The following is an 18,055-nucleotide window of genomic DNA, read 5'->3' as shown; positions in this document are numbered from 1 at the left end:
GAGCATATCTGTTTGATAAGATAGAAAATCAATTTTTCTCCAGATCCTGGGGAAATTTAAAAAAAAATCCAAGGTCCATTCTGCTCGTTTTTGAAGCTTTTTGAGGTGGAGGCGCGACTGCTGGTCAGATCGTGGCGTAAGAAGGCTCGTTGGAAAGTGGAGGGAATGACAAGTACAAAAACATAGAAAAATTAAACATGGCGGCATTACAAACATACGTTTGAGGCGTTAAATGAAAGGGGAGGGAATATCGAATGTTCCATAAAAAATTGCGATAGATGTTTCACAAGTCACAGCGATCACATTTTTATAACACTAGAAGGTCAAGTTTATGGATTTACGAGAAAAAGGAAACAGCGAAATAAAAAAAATCGAAGATCAACTCATGAAAATGGCATATGCTGTGGTCTGGAATGTTTTCTTCCTCGCATTTCCTTATAGGTCTGGATCCAGCGTATGAAAAAAAAAAGTTGATTAATAGCAAGCTGAAAATTTGTTAATAGCTTAAGGGTGTCTAGTCGGACAAACTTCGATATATGGGAACACTGGAACAGGGGAGTTAGAACAGTCAGACTACGAAAATGGCACATGTATTTTGTCCCACAGAACAGATATTAAACTCTTCGAACAGAGATTAAACTCTCACACAAAAATCAGACTGCTATTTATCACCAAATGGGCGTTTTAATGAGTGGAACATGTAGAATATGTCAAATGACAGGAATTAGGACAGGTGATAAATAGCAGTCTGATTTTTGCATGAGAGTTTAATCTCTGTTCGGAGAGTTTAAATCTGTTCTGTCGGACAAAATAAATGTGCCGTTTTCGTGGTGTGACCGTTCCAAATTTTTAACCTGTTCCACAGTTAAAACTGCCCCTGTTCCAATGTTCCCATATATCAAAGTTTATCCGACTAGACACCCTTAAGCTATTAACAAATTTTCAGCTTGCTATTAATCAACTTTTTTTTCATACGCGGGATCCAGACCTATTAGCAACTACTTATCAAAAGCAATGCGAAAATGGTTCTAGTCTCCTAACATCACTGACGCTAATTGACACTATCTGCCCCATTTTCAAACGAAATGTCAGGAATATGTGATTCTTGCTAATTTATGTATAATTTTCAATTTGAATAGATAGAGAATCGACAAAGATAAGACTGAAGATAAATTACAGTAAAACAAAAACCATGACATATCAACAAGAAGAACTAATAATTACCGTGGCACAAAGAAGAATAGAACAAGTAAAAGAGTTTATATATTGTAGGACAAATTACTAAATTAAATAAAGAAAATCAGACCGAAGAAATAAAGAGAAGAATAAGATTGGCCTGGGCATCATTCGGAAAACTGTCTTACATTCTAAAGAAAAGAAAATACCACCAACACCTAAAAACAAGAGTCTTCAATCAATGTATACTCCCTGTCCTCATATATGGCTCTCAGACATGGACGTTTATAAAGGAAAAAATAGCAAAGACACAAAGATCCATGGAAAGACAAATGCTGAGCATTAAACTATCAGACAGGAAAAGAATCGAATGGATCCGTAACAAAACAAAAGTGAAAGATGTCTCAACCCAAGTAGCAAAGCTTAAATGGAAGTTCGTCGGACACGCTCTAAGTCAGAAGGATGAAAGATGGACTAAGACGATTATACATTGGAGACCGTGGAACAACAAACGAAAAAGGGGAAGGCCACAAATGCGATGGTCAGACGAGCTGAAGAAAGGGTCAAAATGGATTCAAATTACCCAAGACAGAGAGGCATGGAAGAAGGAAGAGGAGGCCTATATCCAAGGATGGATGTTTAGGTTTGATTAGATTAGATTTCAATTTGTCAGTTTCAGCTTGAGGTTAAATATTTTTTATAACTATATAAGTAGTATAATATACGTAATAATTTGGAAAAAACTACTTTTGTAAATAAAACTACTTTTGTAAATTTGTAAATAAATACCAAATGTTCTTACCTTAAAGCCTGCACTAAAATTAAATCGGTAAAATCGTGTAATTCAACAAATGCTTGTAAAACTTGCTCGTTAAAATCGTTTTTTTCTCCTAAATAATCACCAATAGCAGTCTTATTCAGCCCTTCGCCCTTATGTAGAAACTGGGCAACGCTTTCCGCTGTATTCTGTAACAGACCTTTCTCTATCAAATATTCAATACCCTTCTTGGGATCCATGTTGAACTTCTTTCGACCTATTGACATCATTTTGGTCTTGTTGCTATTTTTGCCCTCCTCGCCTGAGTCGAGGGACTCCATTTCAGACACAACTTCACAGAGGTCATCTTTGAGTTGCTGTAACAAAACAAATTTTTTTAATGGATACGCTTAAATTAAATTGGGATATCAAGCAAAAGTAGAATAAGAAAAAATAATATAAGAAACAAATCAAAAATGCTTGGAAAGTTACATAATTACGACACATTTGTGTTTGCTTCTTATTTTTTTGTGACATATTTACAATCATTTTTATGTTAATCCTAGTATTGACTGAATATTGAATAAAAAATATGTTTATAGATATATAAAAGCGGTGCTCATCATATTTAACAAATTTGCAAAAAATTAATTTAGAACAAAAAGGCATAGAGATCAATAATATGCAAGAGGAAAGGATTGGATTTAACAGTACAATCAAATAATAATACATATAGATTTGAGGAAGCAGGGGCGTCATTTGGGCGTCCAGGGGGGCATTTGCCCCCCCCCTGGCCCTAAAAAATGACTGAAATTTACAAAAAATACATCAATATTCATCATAACATCATATATAATGTATTGTATATATAGTGCTTGCCCCCCCCCCCCCAAACAAAATTTCAAATGACGCTCCTGTGAGGAAGTTGAGAGGTTCGAGTATCTAGGAACAATAATTATTATTATAACACGAAAACCAAATGTAGAAGAAGAAATCCAAAATAGACTAATGAAAGCAAGTGTGTTTATGCATTAAATAATAGGTTACTAAGAAATAAAGTCATATCAAGACGTACCAAGTTGAGAATTATTAGGCCTATAGCAACTTATGCATCAGAGACATGACATTAAATAAAAAACAAAAGAAATGGTGCAGATTGGGGAACGAAAAGTACTAAGGAAAACATTTGAAGGAAAAATGGAAAACGGCGTTTGGATCAGGTCAAATAAAAATGTATAGGGGGAGCCCAGCATACTATATTTTTGAAGTGAAAACTTCTTTAGGGACGTTGTGCGATTTTTGGATAGGGGAAAAAGCATTGAATTCGCGACCGTCATCGCGACCGTCATTGCGACCGTCATCGCTTATGCAATATATTATTTGTATGTATATATAAATTGTATAGAAGTATTTAAATTTAAAATAAATGTAAAACCTATTTTAGGATGGAGAAAAAAGATTTATTTCGCGACCGTCATCTCTTCGACGAAATAAATTTTGTACGTATCTATATTATGTGTATCTATACATAAATTGTTTTGAAGTATTTAAATTTAAAATAAATGTAAAACCTATTTTTCGATAGGGAAAAAAAATTTATTTCACGACCGTCATCTCTTCGGCGGAATAAATTTTGTACGTATATGTATTGAAGTGAAAACTTCTTTAGGGACGTTGTGCACTTTTTGGACGGGAAAAAGTATTAAACTGGCGACCGTCATCGCTTCGAAGAAATAAATTTTTGAAGTGGAAACTTCTTGAGGGTCGTTGTGCACTTTTTCGATGGGGAAAAATTATTAAATTAGCGACCGTCATCGTTTCGACGAAATAAATTTTTGAAGTGAAAATTTCTTTAGGGACGTTGTGCACTTTTTAGATAGGGAAAAGTATTGAATTAGCGAACGTCATCGCGACCGTCATCGCTTCGGCAAAATACATTTTTAAAGTGAAAACTTCTTTTGGGGACGTTGTGCACTTTTTAGATGGGGAAGAAGTATTAAATTAGCGACCGTCATCGCTTCGGCGAAATAAATTTTTGAAGTGAAAACTTCTTTAGGGACGTTGTGCACTTTTTGGATGGGAAAAATTATTAAATTTGGATGGGGAGAAAGTAATAAATAAGCGACCGTCATCGCTTCGACGAAATAAACATTTGAAGTAAAAACTTCTTTAGGGACGTTGTGCTCTTTTTGGATGGAAAAAAGTATTAAATTATCGACCGTCATCGCTTCGATGAAATAAATTCGTGAAGTGAAAACTTCTTGAGGAACGTTGTGCACTTTTTGGATGGAGGAAAAGTATTGAATTATGGACCGTCATCGCTTCGACGAAATAAATATTTGAAGTGAAACTTCTTTAGGGACGTTGTGCACTTTTTCGATGAAAAAAATCATTTATTAGCGACCGTCATCGCTTTGATGAAATCAATTTTTGAAGTGGAAACTTCTTGAGGGACGTTGTGCACTTTTTGGATGGAGGAAAAGTATTGAATTATGGACCGTCATCGCTTCGACGAAATAAATATTTGAAGTGAAACTTCTTTAGGGACGTTGTGCACTTTTTCGATGGAAAGAAGCATTAAATTAGCGACCGTCATCGCTTTGATGAAATCAATTTTTGAAGTGGAAACTTCTTGAAGGACGTTGTGCACCTTTGGATGGGGAAAAATATAAATTGGCGACCTTTATCGCTTCGACGAAATACATTTTTGAAGTGAAAACTTCTTTAGGGACGTTGTGCACTTTTTGGATGGGGAAAAATTATTAAATTAGCGACCGTCATCGCTTCGACAAAATACATTTTTGAAGTGAAAACTTCTTTAGGAACCTTGTGCACTTTTGGATGGGGGGAAGGTATTGAATTAGGGACCGTCATCGCTTCGACGAAATAAATATTTGAAGTGAAACTTATTTAGGGACGTTGTGCACTTTTTCGATGTAAAAAAGTATTAAATTAGCGACCGTCATCGCTTTGATGAAATCAATTTTTGAAGTGGAAACTTCTTGAAGGACGTTGTGCACTTTTTGGATGGGGAAAATATTATATTAGCCAACCTTAATCGCTTCGACGAAATAAATTTTTGAAGTGAAAACTTCTTGAGGAACGTTGTGCACTTTTTGGATAAGGAAAAATTATTAAATTAGCGACCGTCATCGCTTCGACGAAATAAATTTTTTAAGTGAAAACTTTTATAAGGACGTTGTGCACTTTTTGTATTGAGGAAAAGTATTGAATTAGGGCCGTAATCGCTTCGACGAAATAAATATTTGAAGTGAAAACTTCTTGAGGGACGTGGTGCACTTTTTGGATATAGAAAAAGTATTGAATTTACGACCGTCATCACTTCGCTGAAATAAATTTTGTACATATATAAATTACGTGTATGTATACATAAATAGCATAGGGCATACGCATCGCGTATATCGTATATGGTATTATAGGTATAGCACTTCTTTTAGGATGGGGTAAAAGCATTGAGCTCGTAATTTATATACTATAAGAAGTTTTCACTTCTGTCGGCACTCCCACGAGTGCCTGTATTTTTTTTTATTAGCAGTAACAATAACTCAACAGTTGGCTAGAATACATACAGAGGATGCAGAGTGCAGAGGGTAGACTACCGAAAATGCTACTGTCAAGTACAATTGGAGGACGTCAGAGAAGGGGCCGACCCAGAACAAGGTGAAAAATGGATGTAGAAGATGATCTAAAACGACTCGTTACAAATTGGAGGATAAAAGCAATGGACAAGAAGGAATGGGGGAGAATGGTCAATCAGGCCATGGGCCTACGAGGTTCGAGGCGCTAATTATTATTAAATAAAAGTTGTTTGTGGTAACAAACAGTTATAAACAGGGTGTAACAAATATACAGGTCATAAATTAAATCACATATTCTGGGACCAAAATAGTTCGATTGAACCTAACTTACCTTAGTACAAATGTGCACATAAAAAAAGTTACAGCCTTTTGAAGTTACACAATGAAGATCGATTTTTTACAATATATCGAAAACTATTAGAGATTTTTTATTGAAAATGGATATGAAAACGGCATTCTTATGGCAGGAAGATCTAAAAAAAATCTGGCAAAAGTATGGGGGAACAAAACCCCACAAACTTTTGTGTGAGTTCCAATTAAGTTATTATTGTGGTACCATTAGTTAAAAACAATGATTTTAAAACTTTTTTGCCTCTTAGTATTTTTTCGAAAAGCCATTTTTGTTATCGAGATATTTTGAATATTTGCCAAATCCACCACATATTTGTATATTTATGGTTAAGTACGATTATAGAAACCTGGTAATAATACGAAACTTTATTTATAATTTATGTATATGTTTAGGTACATATTAAAAAGAATGTATTTATGTACATATTAAAAAGAAGCCACATCTCGATAAAAACAGGCTTATCGAAAAAGTACTAAGAGACAAAAAACTTTTAGAAACATTGTGTTTAGCTAATGGTAACACAATAATAATTTAATTGGAACGTACACAAAAGTTTGGGGGTTTAACCCCATAAAATTTTTATGGGATGCACAAATTTCACTATTTTTTTAAGATGTTCTTGCCATAAGAATGCCAAATATTAATTTTCAATAAAAAATCTTTAATACTTATCGATATATTGGAAAAAATCGATTTTCATTGTGTAACTTCAAAGGGCTGTAACTTTTTTTATGTGCACATTTGTACTAAGGTAAGCTAGGTTGAATCGAACTATTTTTGGTCCCAGAATATGTGATTTCATTTATGACCTGTATTTTTGTCACACCCTGTATAATAATTATAAAAAAAAGTAATGTAGTACAATTTATTAATTTAAGCTAATATGAAGAAGATATTCAACAAGAGATGGGATAATAGTAAAGAATCATAATATATTTTCTCTTGTATCTTCTTCATAATAATATGTATTTAACAGCTCGTTTTAGAGAGTAAAAATAAAATTGTGAAACCTATTGAAACCATTTACAGATATCAAATCATTATTCTGTGAGTTGGAAGGTCCCAAAATTTCAAATTTGTGTTAAAATTTCTTTAGGAAATAATGCATTATTTCTTTCTAAACTTAGATTTTCTTATGAACTTTACATTAAACATATGAAACATTAAAAATATTCTAATCTCTAGGTGCATCAATATAACTGATATAAGAAAACATTTAATCCATTAAACTTGTCATTTAGGAAAATGGAATAGCATATCAAATTACAAGCATCCATTTTCATTGCACATGTTCTTTTTTCGAAAATTTATCAACATTTAATGACAATTATTATCTCTATTATTTATGGTTAGAATGCATATTTTTATATATTTGCCATCGTTATTTTAATAAGTTTAATGAGCGTACTAAACAATTTGCGCATGAACTAATACAAATGATCATATTATTCATGGTATGCATTAGTAATGTTCATAGTGCAATTATTTTTGCGTACTACTCAACTACTATAGGCATTGTTTCTACAGTGCTAGTCAAAAGTCCGTTCCACCCCTCGTATCTTTTGAACGGTTACACTTATAATAGTGAAGTTTGGAGGGAGAAAATAAACGGACGTAGGCTTCTTAACTACTCATAACAGGTGACGTAAGAGTGACAGATGACGTTACAGAGCCGCTGTGACCGATAATTTTAAATAGGACCTTATGGCAAGTGATAACTCGTTTGGTATTGAAAAAGGTATTAAAAATACCTATTCAGTCATACTAATTTTGTTTCAGTTTAAACTCACTCTGATGAATAAATGAAATAAATATATAATTGTAGTTTCACATTTAATTAATAAAAATTCAAACTTCTGCCTATGGTTACTTGTCAAAAAGGTTGACGTTGACTTAAAAACTACTAGAGAACTGAAAAACGTCAACTTTTTTGCCAAAAAAACCATAGGCGGACATTTGAATTTGTATTAATTAAATGCGACACTACAATTTTATATTTTGTTGCGAGTATTGACTCAATTACTATATCCAATTGTATAATGGACTCGCATTGGCAACCCTTTCATCAATTTTATATTTATTTAATTTATTTAGCAAAATCAAAATCAACTTAAACCGAAAAAAATTAGTATGACTGAATAGGTATTTTTAATACCTTTCAAACGAGGTATCACTTGCCATAATATCCCATTTAAAATTATCGGTCACAGTGGCTCTGAACGTCATCTGTCACTATAACGTCACCTGTTGTATCTAGTTAAGAAGCCTACGTCCGTTTATTTTCTCCCTACAAATTTCACTATTATAAGTATAACCGTCCAAAGGATACGAGGGGGGACTTTTGATTAGAGCACTGTATAGTAATAGTTGTGTCAGCTCAATAGGTAAATTTGTTTGATTCTAATTGCGACAGTCACCATCATTTCTGTCAGGGTCGCAACGTCACGCGTAACTAAGATACATCCAAAATGCATAGACACCAAGTTGGATACAATCCTATTCATAACACCCAACTCGCATACATATTAAGAAAAATAAATAATAAGTATATGGAAGAGTATATTTAGAAATTGAATTAATGATGTCATACTATTATATATGTATAATAATATATCATATTAATTTAATATACAGTAGAACCCCGCAAATCCGAACTAATTGGGGGGACAGCCTGTTCGGATTCCGAGAAGTTCGGATTATCCGAAAGTTAGCCTAACTAATATTTCAAAGCTTTCGTTATCGTAGATTTTTAAGTCACTGCACCTGTTTCACTCTGTCCCTCGTCTACCCATCTCAGATTGATATCACTGATGCAGAGCCAGTGTTATTATTTGTGTTTAGTCGCAAAAGCAAGAAACCCATTATGAACGCCCGGCACGGCACAGCCCGGCACGGCACAGCACAGGCCGGCACGTCCAAAAACCCATTTGTAACGGCCGGCACGGCACGGCACCGGAAAAATGATCATATATTTTAAAAACTATCGTAAAATAAAAGTTTTTAAAAGACATAAACTACACAATTTTAAAGAATATGCATCATGTTAAAAAACGAATTCATGGTTAAAAGATACCAGGTACGTACCTGTCCACTGATCAAAATTTTCGGATATTTGTACCCATGTATGTCCTTTTTCTTACTATCATGATAACTTGAGTCCGATGCATCATACAAAAATGGGTATTCTCTGACACTCTCAATGAAAAGTTCGTCCATATTATTTTATTTCAAAAGAAACAACACGCTTTCAATTAAAAAATCAACAATATATCTGCTTATTACCAATTATGACGCACTGGCGCCGACTGGCCGTTCAGGCCGTTCGACTTCAACAGATTTTATTCTCCTCGGAGAATTTTGGCCGTTCCGTTTGCGTGCTGGCCTGTGCCGGGCCGAACCGGCCGCTCATAATGGGTTACGTTGCATTTAAAACTATACAAATGAATTTGGACTGTCCTGTGCCGGGCCGGGCTGTGCCGTGCCGGCCGTTCATAATGGGTTTCTTGCTTAACGCGCTAGCTAGATTTACAATTTGAAAAAGTTCCATTTTTCCACACTCCAATACAAGATGACCTCCTAGAAGTCGTACAACAGGATGAGAAAACGAAGAATAAAGTGCAATTACAGAATGGATTGAAGCTGAGAATAATGGGCACCAAGAATTTATGGATGAAGACATTGTAGACTTGGTTCAACCTCAAGGCAACCCCAATGAAGATAAAGAAAGCGAGGAAGAAGTTTCCCTGCCATATCGAGTGTCACACGCAGATGCCACTAAAGCTCTGGGTGTGGCTCTACGTTACGTGGAGCAGAACTCTGCTGCATTACCGGTCGATTATGTTTATGCGTAATAATGGTTTAACATCGCTGCGTCAATTCGCTATACCTTCATGCGTCAGAAAAAAGTGACCGACTTCTTTACGAATCCTCCTTAGGGCTGCAAACGTTTTCGCACGAGTGTGGACAATATTTATGGACTACAATTGACTACAAGAGAATCGACGTATGGTTATGTTTTTAGTCTGTATAGTAAACATTTTTTAAATTTTTGTAATGAATTTTTAAATTTTTTTCACTTTCCGTTTGTTCGAATTTGCCGAAGGTTCGGATTAGCGGGGTGCGGATTTGCGGGGTTCTACTGTATACATTATACATATATAATATATTGTATTTTAAATGTCGTATCGATTAAATAATTCATTACTGTAAGATGTGATACTTATAATTATGCTATTATTAAACCACCCGTTGACCGAGAACTATATGAATTATTGTTCGAAGGTTGTTTTACTTTGGCATATCTGTATTACCACCTATATCAGTATTCTTGTTTATTGTATAGAAATAGTATGGTATACATAGGCAAACAATCATTTTTTTCCAATATTTTTTTATCATATAAGAAAATTACTAAGGTGTAAAGTGTAAACGTCTAGTTGTAAATTAAAACAATCATTAACATTAACACACTAATTGGCAAATACCACAGCCGATTTTAGTGTATTTATTTAAATTTATATGTAATGCGTAACCATACACGAGTATTGTGTAATTATTTACGCACCGCTAAAGTAATGTAATCACTAAATCATTGCTTTTTACTTACTAAAGACAAATGAAACACCATTTAAGTGATAGTATTCATATCATGAAAAATATAAATAAAAATAAAAGCTTCATCGAAAAAGAAATTATGAGGCACCTCCTATATGAAACTATAACAAAAAATAAGGAAAAAACACACGCAACCTCTACTGCAACTCCAACAATATTGTAAAGCTTTCAAATATTAAACAGAATACGTTAACTAAAAGCTAAATACTCCAGAAACACAGACTTCACAATTCACAAAATATGAGACTATCAACAACATGTGACATGTGTTGTGAAGTGTCTTTAATATTATAGATAGACTCTTGAAAGTAGAGATTGAACTAAGTACTACATTGGTTTTTCTTGAGGGAGCTCCAGAATCTGATATATTTCGAATGGAAAATATAATTGGTGTATTATGCAGGGAAAAGTTCCGACAACAAATTATTTAAAGAGAAGAAACAGAAAGTTTCACTAAGAACGTTTCACAAACCTTAAGAACGAATTCTCTAATGAAAATTATTACCTTGTGAACCGTTTTCATTGATAGTTTTATTGAATAATACATTCATTCAGCGAGTCTACATAATATTGTAAGTTACCCAGAAGACGTTTGGCAATGTAAAATGATCAACTGCTCCTCAAAATTAAGGGATATTGTTGTAACGTACCACCGAAAATTAACTTTCAAACTTAAATCGGATATAATTATTTACTTTGACATAAATTAGAGTTAGGAACTCTATTTATTACTTGGCAGACATCGTTGGCCCAAGATGGTTGGTTAAGGTTCTCGTTTAGAGTTTCACCATGTTCCCAGAGGTTATCTGTTAACATCGGCGTTTCGCCTTTTAAATTTTAAATTATAATGTAGATTGAATTACAATTACTACCATTGTTTGGTTCTGGGGCTAGTTAGCAGGTATTTATGAATTCACTGATGATGGACTGATAGGTCTGAAAACGTTCTGAATGAACATATTTTATTCAATCCATTGGGATTTTTTAAGATTTTATTAAATTATACCTATTATATAGAAGTGGTTTTACTTCATATTAGAGTTTGTTTAATCAATAATAATGAAAGGTAAGTCTCAGAATGGTAAGGTTACCAGAATAACAAACGAGGAAGTGGCTCAAGCGCTTCAAAAATAAAGAAAGGAAAAGCAGTCGGACCAGATGATATTCCTGGGGAAGTATGGAGAGCATTGGGAGAGACAGGAATAAGGTGGCTAGCAGGTCTATTTAATAGGATTATGGAAGTTGGACAAATGCCAGACGAATGGAGAAGCAGTATATTAGTACCTGTCTACAAAAACCAGGGAGACATACAACAATGCACAAACTACAGGGCTATAAAACTACTTAGCCACACCATGAAAATATGGGAGAGAGTAATTGATAGACCGATACGTGAAGAAACCGAAATATCCGATAATCAATTTGGCTTTATGCAGGGCAGACCAACAACAGATGCAATTTTCATTGTAAGGCAATTGATGGAAAAATACAGGAATAAAGAGACCAACGCTCATATGGTATTCATCGATCTTGAGAAAGCATATAATAGAGTTCCTCGAGAGATTCTGTGGTGGGCACTCAATAAGAAAGGAGTCCCTGGCGAATATGTAAAGATTGTGAGAGATATGTATGAGGGAGTAACGACTAGTGTTAGGACAGGTGTGGGAGAGACTGATAAATTTCAGGGGAAAGTAGGATTGCACCAAGGCTCGGTGCTTAGTCCTAATTTATTCTCATTAGTTTTGGACCAGATAACAGCGAAACTGCAGGGTAGTATTCCATGGTGCTTAATAATATGCTGATGATGTAGTGTTAATAGGAAATAGTGAAAGAGACTTTTAAGTACCTAGGATCGGTATTACAGAGTAATGGAGAAATAGATGGAGATGCATGCAGTAGAATTAGGGCTGGATGGATGAAGTGGAAAGAAGCCAGTGGTGTGTTGTGTGACAGAAAAAATCCAATGAAGCTGAAGGGAAAATTCTATAAAATAGCCATAAGACCGGCTATGATGCACGGAACTGAATGTTGGGCAGTGAAAAAGAAAGAGGAACAACGAATGCATGTGGCGGAAATGAGAATGCTTAGATGGATGAGTGGAGTGACAAAGAAGGATAAAATTAGAAATGAGTATATTAGGGGAAGTCTAGGTGTGGCACCAATTGATGCCAAAACGTTAATCACCCAATACGAAGAATAGCTGAAGTGCAGATTCCTGGAAGGAGTAGGAGAGGAAGACCAAAGAAGACCTGGGGGAGACGATAAGGCAGGACATGTTGGTAAAGGGGATTAACATTGCTATGACCCCAGATAGAGTTGTGTGGAGAAATGCAATTAGGGAAGCCGACCCCGCATAGGGATAAGGCAAAGAGAATGAAAGGTAAGTCTCAGTTTACTCCACAATCAACATAAGTACTACGCCTATAACAAAATACAAATTTTTTGTTTCTTTTTGAAGAGCTGAATTCAGATTTAGTCTGGGCTGATTATCGGAGAATAGGCCATTTTTGGGAAAAGTTATTTACCAGCAATTTTATTGCTGGAATCGAATCTTATGATTGTATATATTAATAATATAGATATGCAAAGTCCGCAGATAGTGTGCTACTTTTTTTATAAACAACATGGCGCCCGAAAATCGTGTTTTTTTTTCAATTTTTGCTCTATAACTCCAAAGATTTTAACTTTAGACCAAAAACACCCAAATAAAATTTCACCGCAATTAAATTCTGCATAGAGACGTGTTTTTTCCGGTTTACTTCGACGAAAACTTTCCCCCGGAAAAAGCGGGTTTTTCCAACAAAATCTTTAATTTTCAACTAAACTTTTAGATAAGTAGTTGTTTATCAATAATTAAATAACTTGGTAACGTAAAAGACCTTTCCGTATATATTATAATTCCAGAAGCCGATGGAAATTGAATGAACGGTTTAGCAACAATTGAAATGTTAATTAAAAATTTACGGTCGCTATAATAACGACAATAATTATGATGCATAAGAATAACTATGATTTTTTCATAAAAAGACACTATACCTATCTAATGTACTTTACAGAATTGAAATTGCACTATTTAAGCGGCCTCAGGAATATTTTAAAAATTATAAACAATTTTCTGGCTTATAAACAAATAGAATATCTCAGGAAATATTAAACTAAATTAAATCGTGAAAACGGTACTCAAAAGTCAGCGGCAGGATGCTTCTTTTGAAAGAAAAAACGTTTAATTATGACGAGTAGTTCCTGAGATACAACCGGTCAAAGTTGACCGAAATTTACGGCAAATATATAAACAATAGGATCATCATTTTCAAACCATCACCTTTTTATTTTTGTCCTCTTTCTCCACACCAATTTTCATATCTTTAAAATCCTCATAACATATATTATTATAATAAAAACTATCGATAATACGTGTGAAAATTGCCAAAAATAGCAAAATTCCAATCAAAAATTAGGTTGGAGAAAATGTAACCCTCAGAGTTCAAAATCGGTATATGTTAAAAAAATGCATTTTCTCGGCTTCCCATGGAGCAATTTCCTTCATTCTTTTTTTGTTCCCAAGTAACTCGAGTAGACCCATCGAATTAACGCATAATTAAATGTCAAACTTGCTTTTCTTTTGTTATAATAAATTAATTTATTTATTATAACACAATATTTTAATTTGTTTAAATAAAAATCGTTTAAATAATTATACAGCTTTCAAATGAGATAGTCCTGTCGCCAGGGGGGGTACAACGGCCTCGTTAATTCAGATGGACTTACCCAAGTTTTTTTTATGTATTTTGACCCGTAGAACACGAATTTTTTGGGTAACAGTTGATCCGGATGTCGATAAGATTGTTATAGACCAAGAACTTGAGGAATCAAATAACAGCGATTTTTGGCAAAACAAAACAATATTTTGTATTTTTTGGGTCATTTTAAGCAAAAAATATTTCTACAAGTTTTTTAGTAGGATGCACAGTTTTCGAGATAAACGCGGTTGAACTTTCAAAAAATCGAAAAACTGCAATTTTTAAACCCGAATAACTTTTGATTAAAAAATAAAATAGCAATTCTGCTTAGCGCCTTTGAAAGTTCAAGTCAAATTATGTCGGTTTTGATTATTTGCATTGCTAAAAATTTATTGTGTTATTGTTAAACAAAGCTACAAACAACTAGTGCGTGAGTGATGTTTCTATGATTTCTCATTTAAAATCGAACGAGTAGGTAGAATAGGTACTAGTGCAATCAAGACTATTTCTACGTTACATGCGTTAAAACACATGTAAAAGCACGGGAAACCCTACGTGTTTATAGCTTTGTTAAACAATAAAAAAATAAATTTTTACCAATGGAAATAATCAAAACCGATATAATTTGACTTAAACTTTTAAATGCGGTAAGCAGACTTGCTATTTTATTTTTTAATCAAAAGTTATTCGGGTTCAAAAATTGCAATTTTTCGATTTTTTTAAAGTTCAACCGCGTTTATCTCGAAAACTGTGCATCCTACGAAAAAACTTGTAGAAATATTTTTTACTTAAAATGGCCCAAAAAATACAAAATAGTGTTTTGTTTTGCCAAAAATCGCTGTTATTTGATTCCTCAAGTTCTTGGTCTATAACAATCTTATCGACATCCGGATCAACTGTTACCCAAAAAATTCGTGTTCTACGGGTCAAAATACATAAAAAAAACTTGAGTAAGTCCATCTGAATTAACGAGGCCGTTGTACCCCCCCTGGCGACAGGACTAAGAATATTTATGTTTTTAACTTTAAAAGGTACACTTGTAGTAAGTTTATCTAAAAAAAAAGCCTACAACTGGAAAAAATATGTAATTTTCTGTTCTTATAAATAAATTAATCTATTATAATAAAACAAAAGCAAGTTTGACATTTAATAATGCGTTAGTTCGATGGCTCTACTCGAGTTATTAGGGAACAAAAAAAGAATGAAGGAAATTGCTCCATGGGAAGCCGAAAAAATGCATTTTGTTAACGTATACCGATTTTGAACTTTGAGGGTTACATTTTCTTTAACCTAATTTTTGATTCGAATTTTTTCTATTTTTGGCAATTTTCACACGTATTATCGATAGTTTTTATCATAATAATATATGTTATGAGAATTTTAAAGATATGAAAATTGGTGTGGAGAAAAAGGACAAAAATAAAAAGGTAAATAAAATGGTTTGAAAATTATGATCCTATTGTTTATATCTTTGCCGTAAATTCCGGTCAACTTTGACCGGTTGTATCTCAGGAACCACTCGTCATAATTAAACGTCTTTTCTTTTAAAAGAAGCGTCCTGTCACTGCCTTTTAAATACTGTTTTCACAATTTAATTTAGTTTAATATTTCCCGAGATATTCTATTTGTTTATAAACCAAAAAATTGTTTATAATTTTAAAATATTCCTGAGGCCGCTTAAATAGTTCAATTTCAATTCTGTAAAGTACATTAGATAGGTATAGTGTCCTTTTATGAAAAAATCATGGTTATTCTTATGCATCATAATTACTGTCGTTATTATAGCGACCGTAAATTTTTAATTAACATTTTAATTGTTGCTAAATTGTTCATTCAATTTCCATAGACTTCTGGAATTATAATATATACGGAAAGGGCTTTTACGTTACCAAGTTATTTAATTATTGATTGACAACTACTTATCTAAAAGTTTAGTTGAAAATTAAAGATTTTGTTGAAAAAACCCGCTTTTTCCGGGGAAAGTTTTCGTCGAGGTAAATCGAAAAAAATACGTCTCTATGCAGAATTTAATTTCGGTGAATTTATATTTGGGTGTTTTTGGTCTAATGTTAAAATTTTGGAGTTACAGAGCAGAAATTGAAAAAAACACGATTTTCGGGCGCCATTTTGTTTATAAAAAAAGTAGCACACTATCTGCGGACTTTGCATATCTATATTATTAATACATACAATAATAAGATTCGATTCCAGCAATAAAATTGCTGGTAAATAACTTTTCCTTGTATTTTGCTAATTAGCCCAGAGTAATTACAACAAAAACAAAAAGTATGTAATTGAAATGAAAGTAATTATTACAGTTACCATTTCATAAGAAGTAGAAATGTGATTGAAAAATTGAAGTGCTGAAATAAAGATGTTTGTTAAAGCATCGTGTGTGTATTAAATTATATAATCCTATTAACGCAGGAAAAATTATTTATAATTATGGTACATTACAAAACATATCAAATTTTTATAAAAATGAAGATCCAGAAGGCTCAGAACCAGATCCAGATGAGGAAAATGACCTTAATGTAACTGACAATAGAACATTTCACCGAAATCATTTGAGAAGAGGAAAACAAATATGAAATGCAATTTTTCAGCAATATTTTAATGAATAACTTTATAAATAAACATGTTTAATTGGAAAATATCAGTTTTACTAAAAAATAATTAATAAAATAAATATTATTTTCTAGCAAACTGTCAATTTCTTCTTTCTTAAGTTTTTTGGCCTCAGACAGTCAGTTTTTGGTAAATTTCTAGGTTAAAAGTAGTTTAAACACGATAAACGTGCGACGTTGCAGAATTTACTTCAAAACCTTTTAGTTTAGAAGACACCTCTCTAAAAATTATTTTAGCGATCTTATATTCGCTCCGTGCCTGACTGACGCGACACCTAGCGTAGTCGCCTGAAATTTTTGGCGAACACAATTTGACCATAGAGGTATATATTGACATAGAGAGAGTATCATTCGGAGCGAAGTGACGACACCATCTTTTTTCTTTGGATTAGTGCTACTTCACTCTTACACATAGTAAAGCTGCGACAGTATGATAAACGTCATTTTTAAGTTAGGAGAAGTACGAAGTTAGCTGATGTCTTTACTGTTATTTTTATTTAGTCACTGTTTACATTGGACATTGACATGACATTTATTTGTAGATGTTGTTAGACGAATATTCTGTTTGGTTTTGTTTTTTATTGTTAATTGTGCAGCGAAATTGTGATAGTAAATTAAATATAAAGTTGTTTATAGCCTACAGAACTGAATTATCCCATAGTAATTATCAGTTTGTGTCAATTTGTTTGTGTGTAAAAAAGAAAAAACACCTTTCCTTGTGTTTGACCGACTTGTAGCAAGGGCTTTCTTGAGAAGCCTGTAAATTGCGGGAATAGGACAGACAGGGATAAAATCCTCACTTTTTACTGTTCCCAAGGCTATACATTTCCCCCATGCAATACATTTAAATGAATTTTATCCAAACAAAGGCAGGAACATTGGATAAAAGCAATAAAGAGAACAGACCACAAATTAAAATATGAGAGTATGTAGTAAACATTTTATAAGTGGTAAGTTTAAAGTAATTCAACTAAGTAATAAGTTTTTAAAATGTCTACAATAAAAATATATATGTACTTACCAATTCGGTTCTAGTTTAGAACAAGGGTTATGTAAAGAAAATCATGCTTGACCATGTAAGATATAGTGTATTACAATATGGTTAAATGCAAAGCTTAATAATGCCTTAATGCATATAGCCTGCCTAAACTGTCCTTAAATCTTCTTCTTCTAATGACACTACAACCATT

General features: G+C 33.3%; 1 protein-coding gene across 7 annotated transcripts in view; it reads right to left on the bottom strand.

Moving 5' to 3' along the window:
• LOC114331795 (cytohesin-1) overlaps nucleotides 1-18,055 on the bottom strand; it is a 304,207-nt gene that overhangs the window by 25,871 nt on the left and 260,281 nt on the right. For all 7 annotated transcript variants that reach the window (XM_028281457.2, XM_050650398.1, XM_050650399.1 and 4 more), the window contains one exon: nucleotides 1,979-2,310. In XM_028281457.2, coding sequence (XP_028137258.1) covers nucleotides 1,979-2,310 — 332 coding nt within the window. The remainder of the gene's footprint in view (nucleotides 1-1,978; nucleotides 2,311-18,055) is intronic.

The sequence above is a fragment of the Diabrotica virgifera genome, chromosome 5 (assembly GCF_917563875.1).
Source record: "Diabrotica virgifera virgifera chromosome 5, PGI_DIABVI_V3a".
Taxonomy (NCBI): Eukaryota; Metazoa; Arthropoda; class Insecta; order Coleoptera; family Chrysomelidae; genus Diabrotica; species Diabrotica virgifera.
Note: the sequence above shows the minus strand (reverse complement) of the source record. Positions and strands in the feature narration are given on the sequence as shown.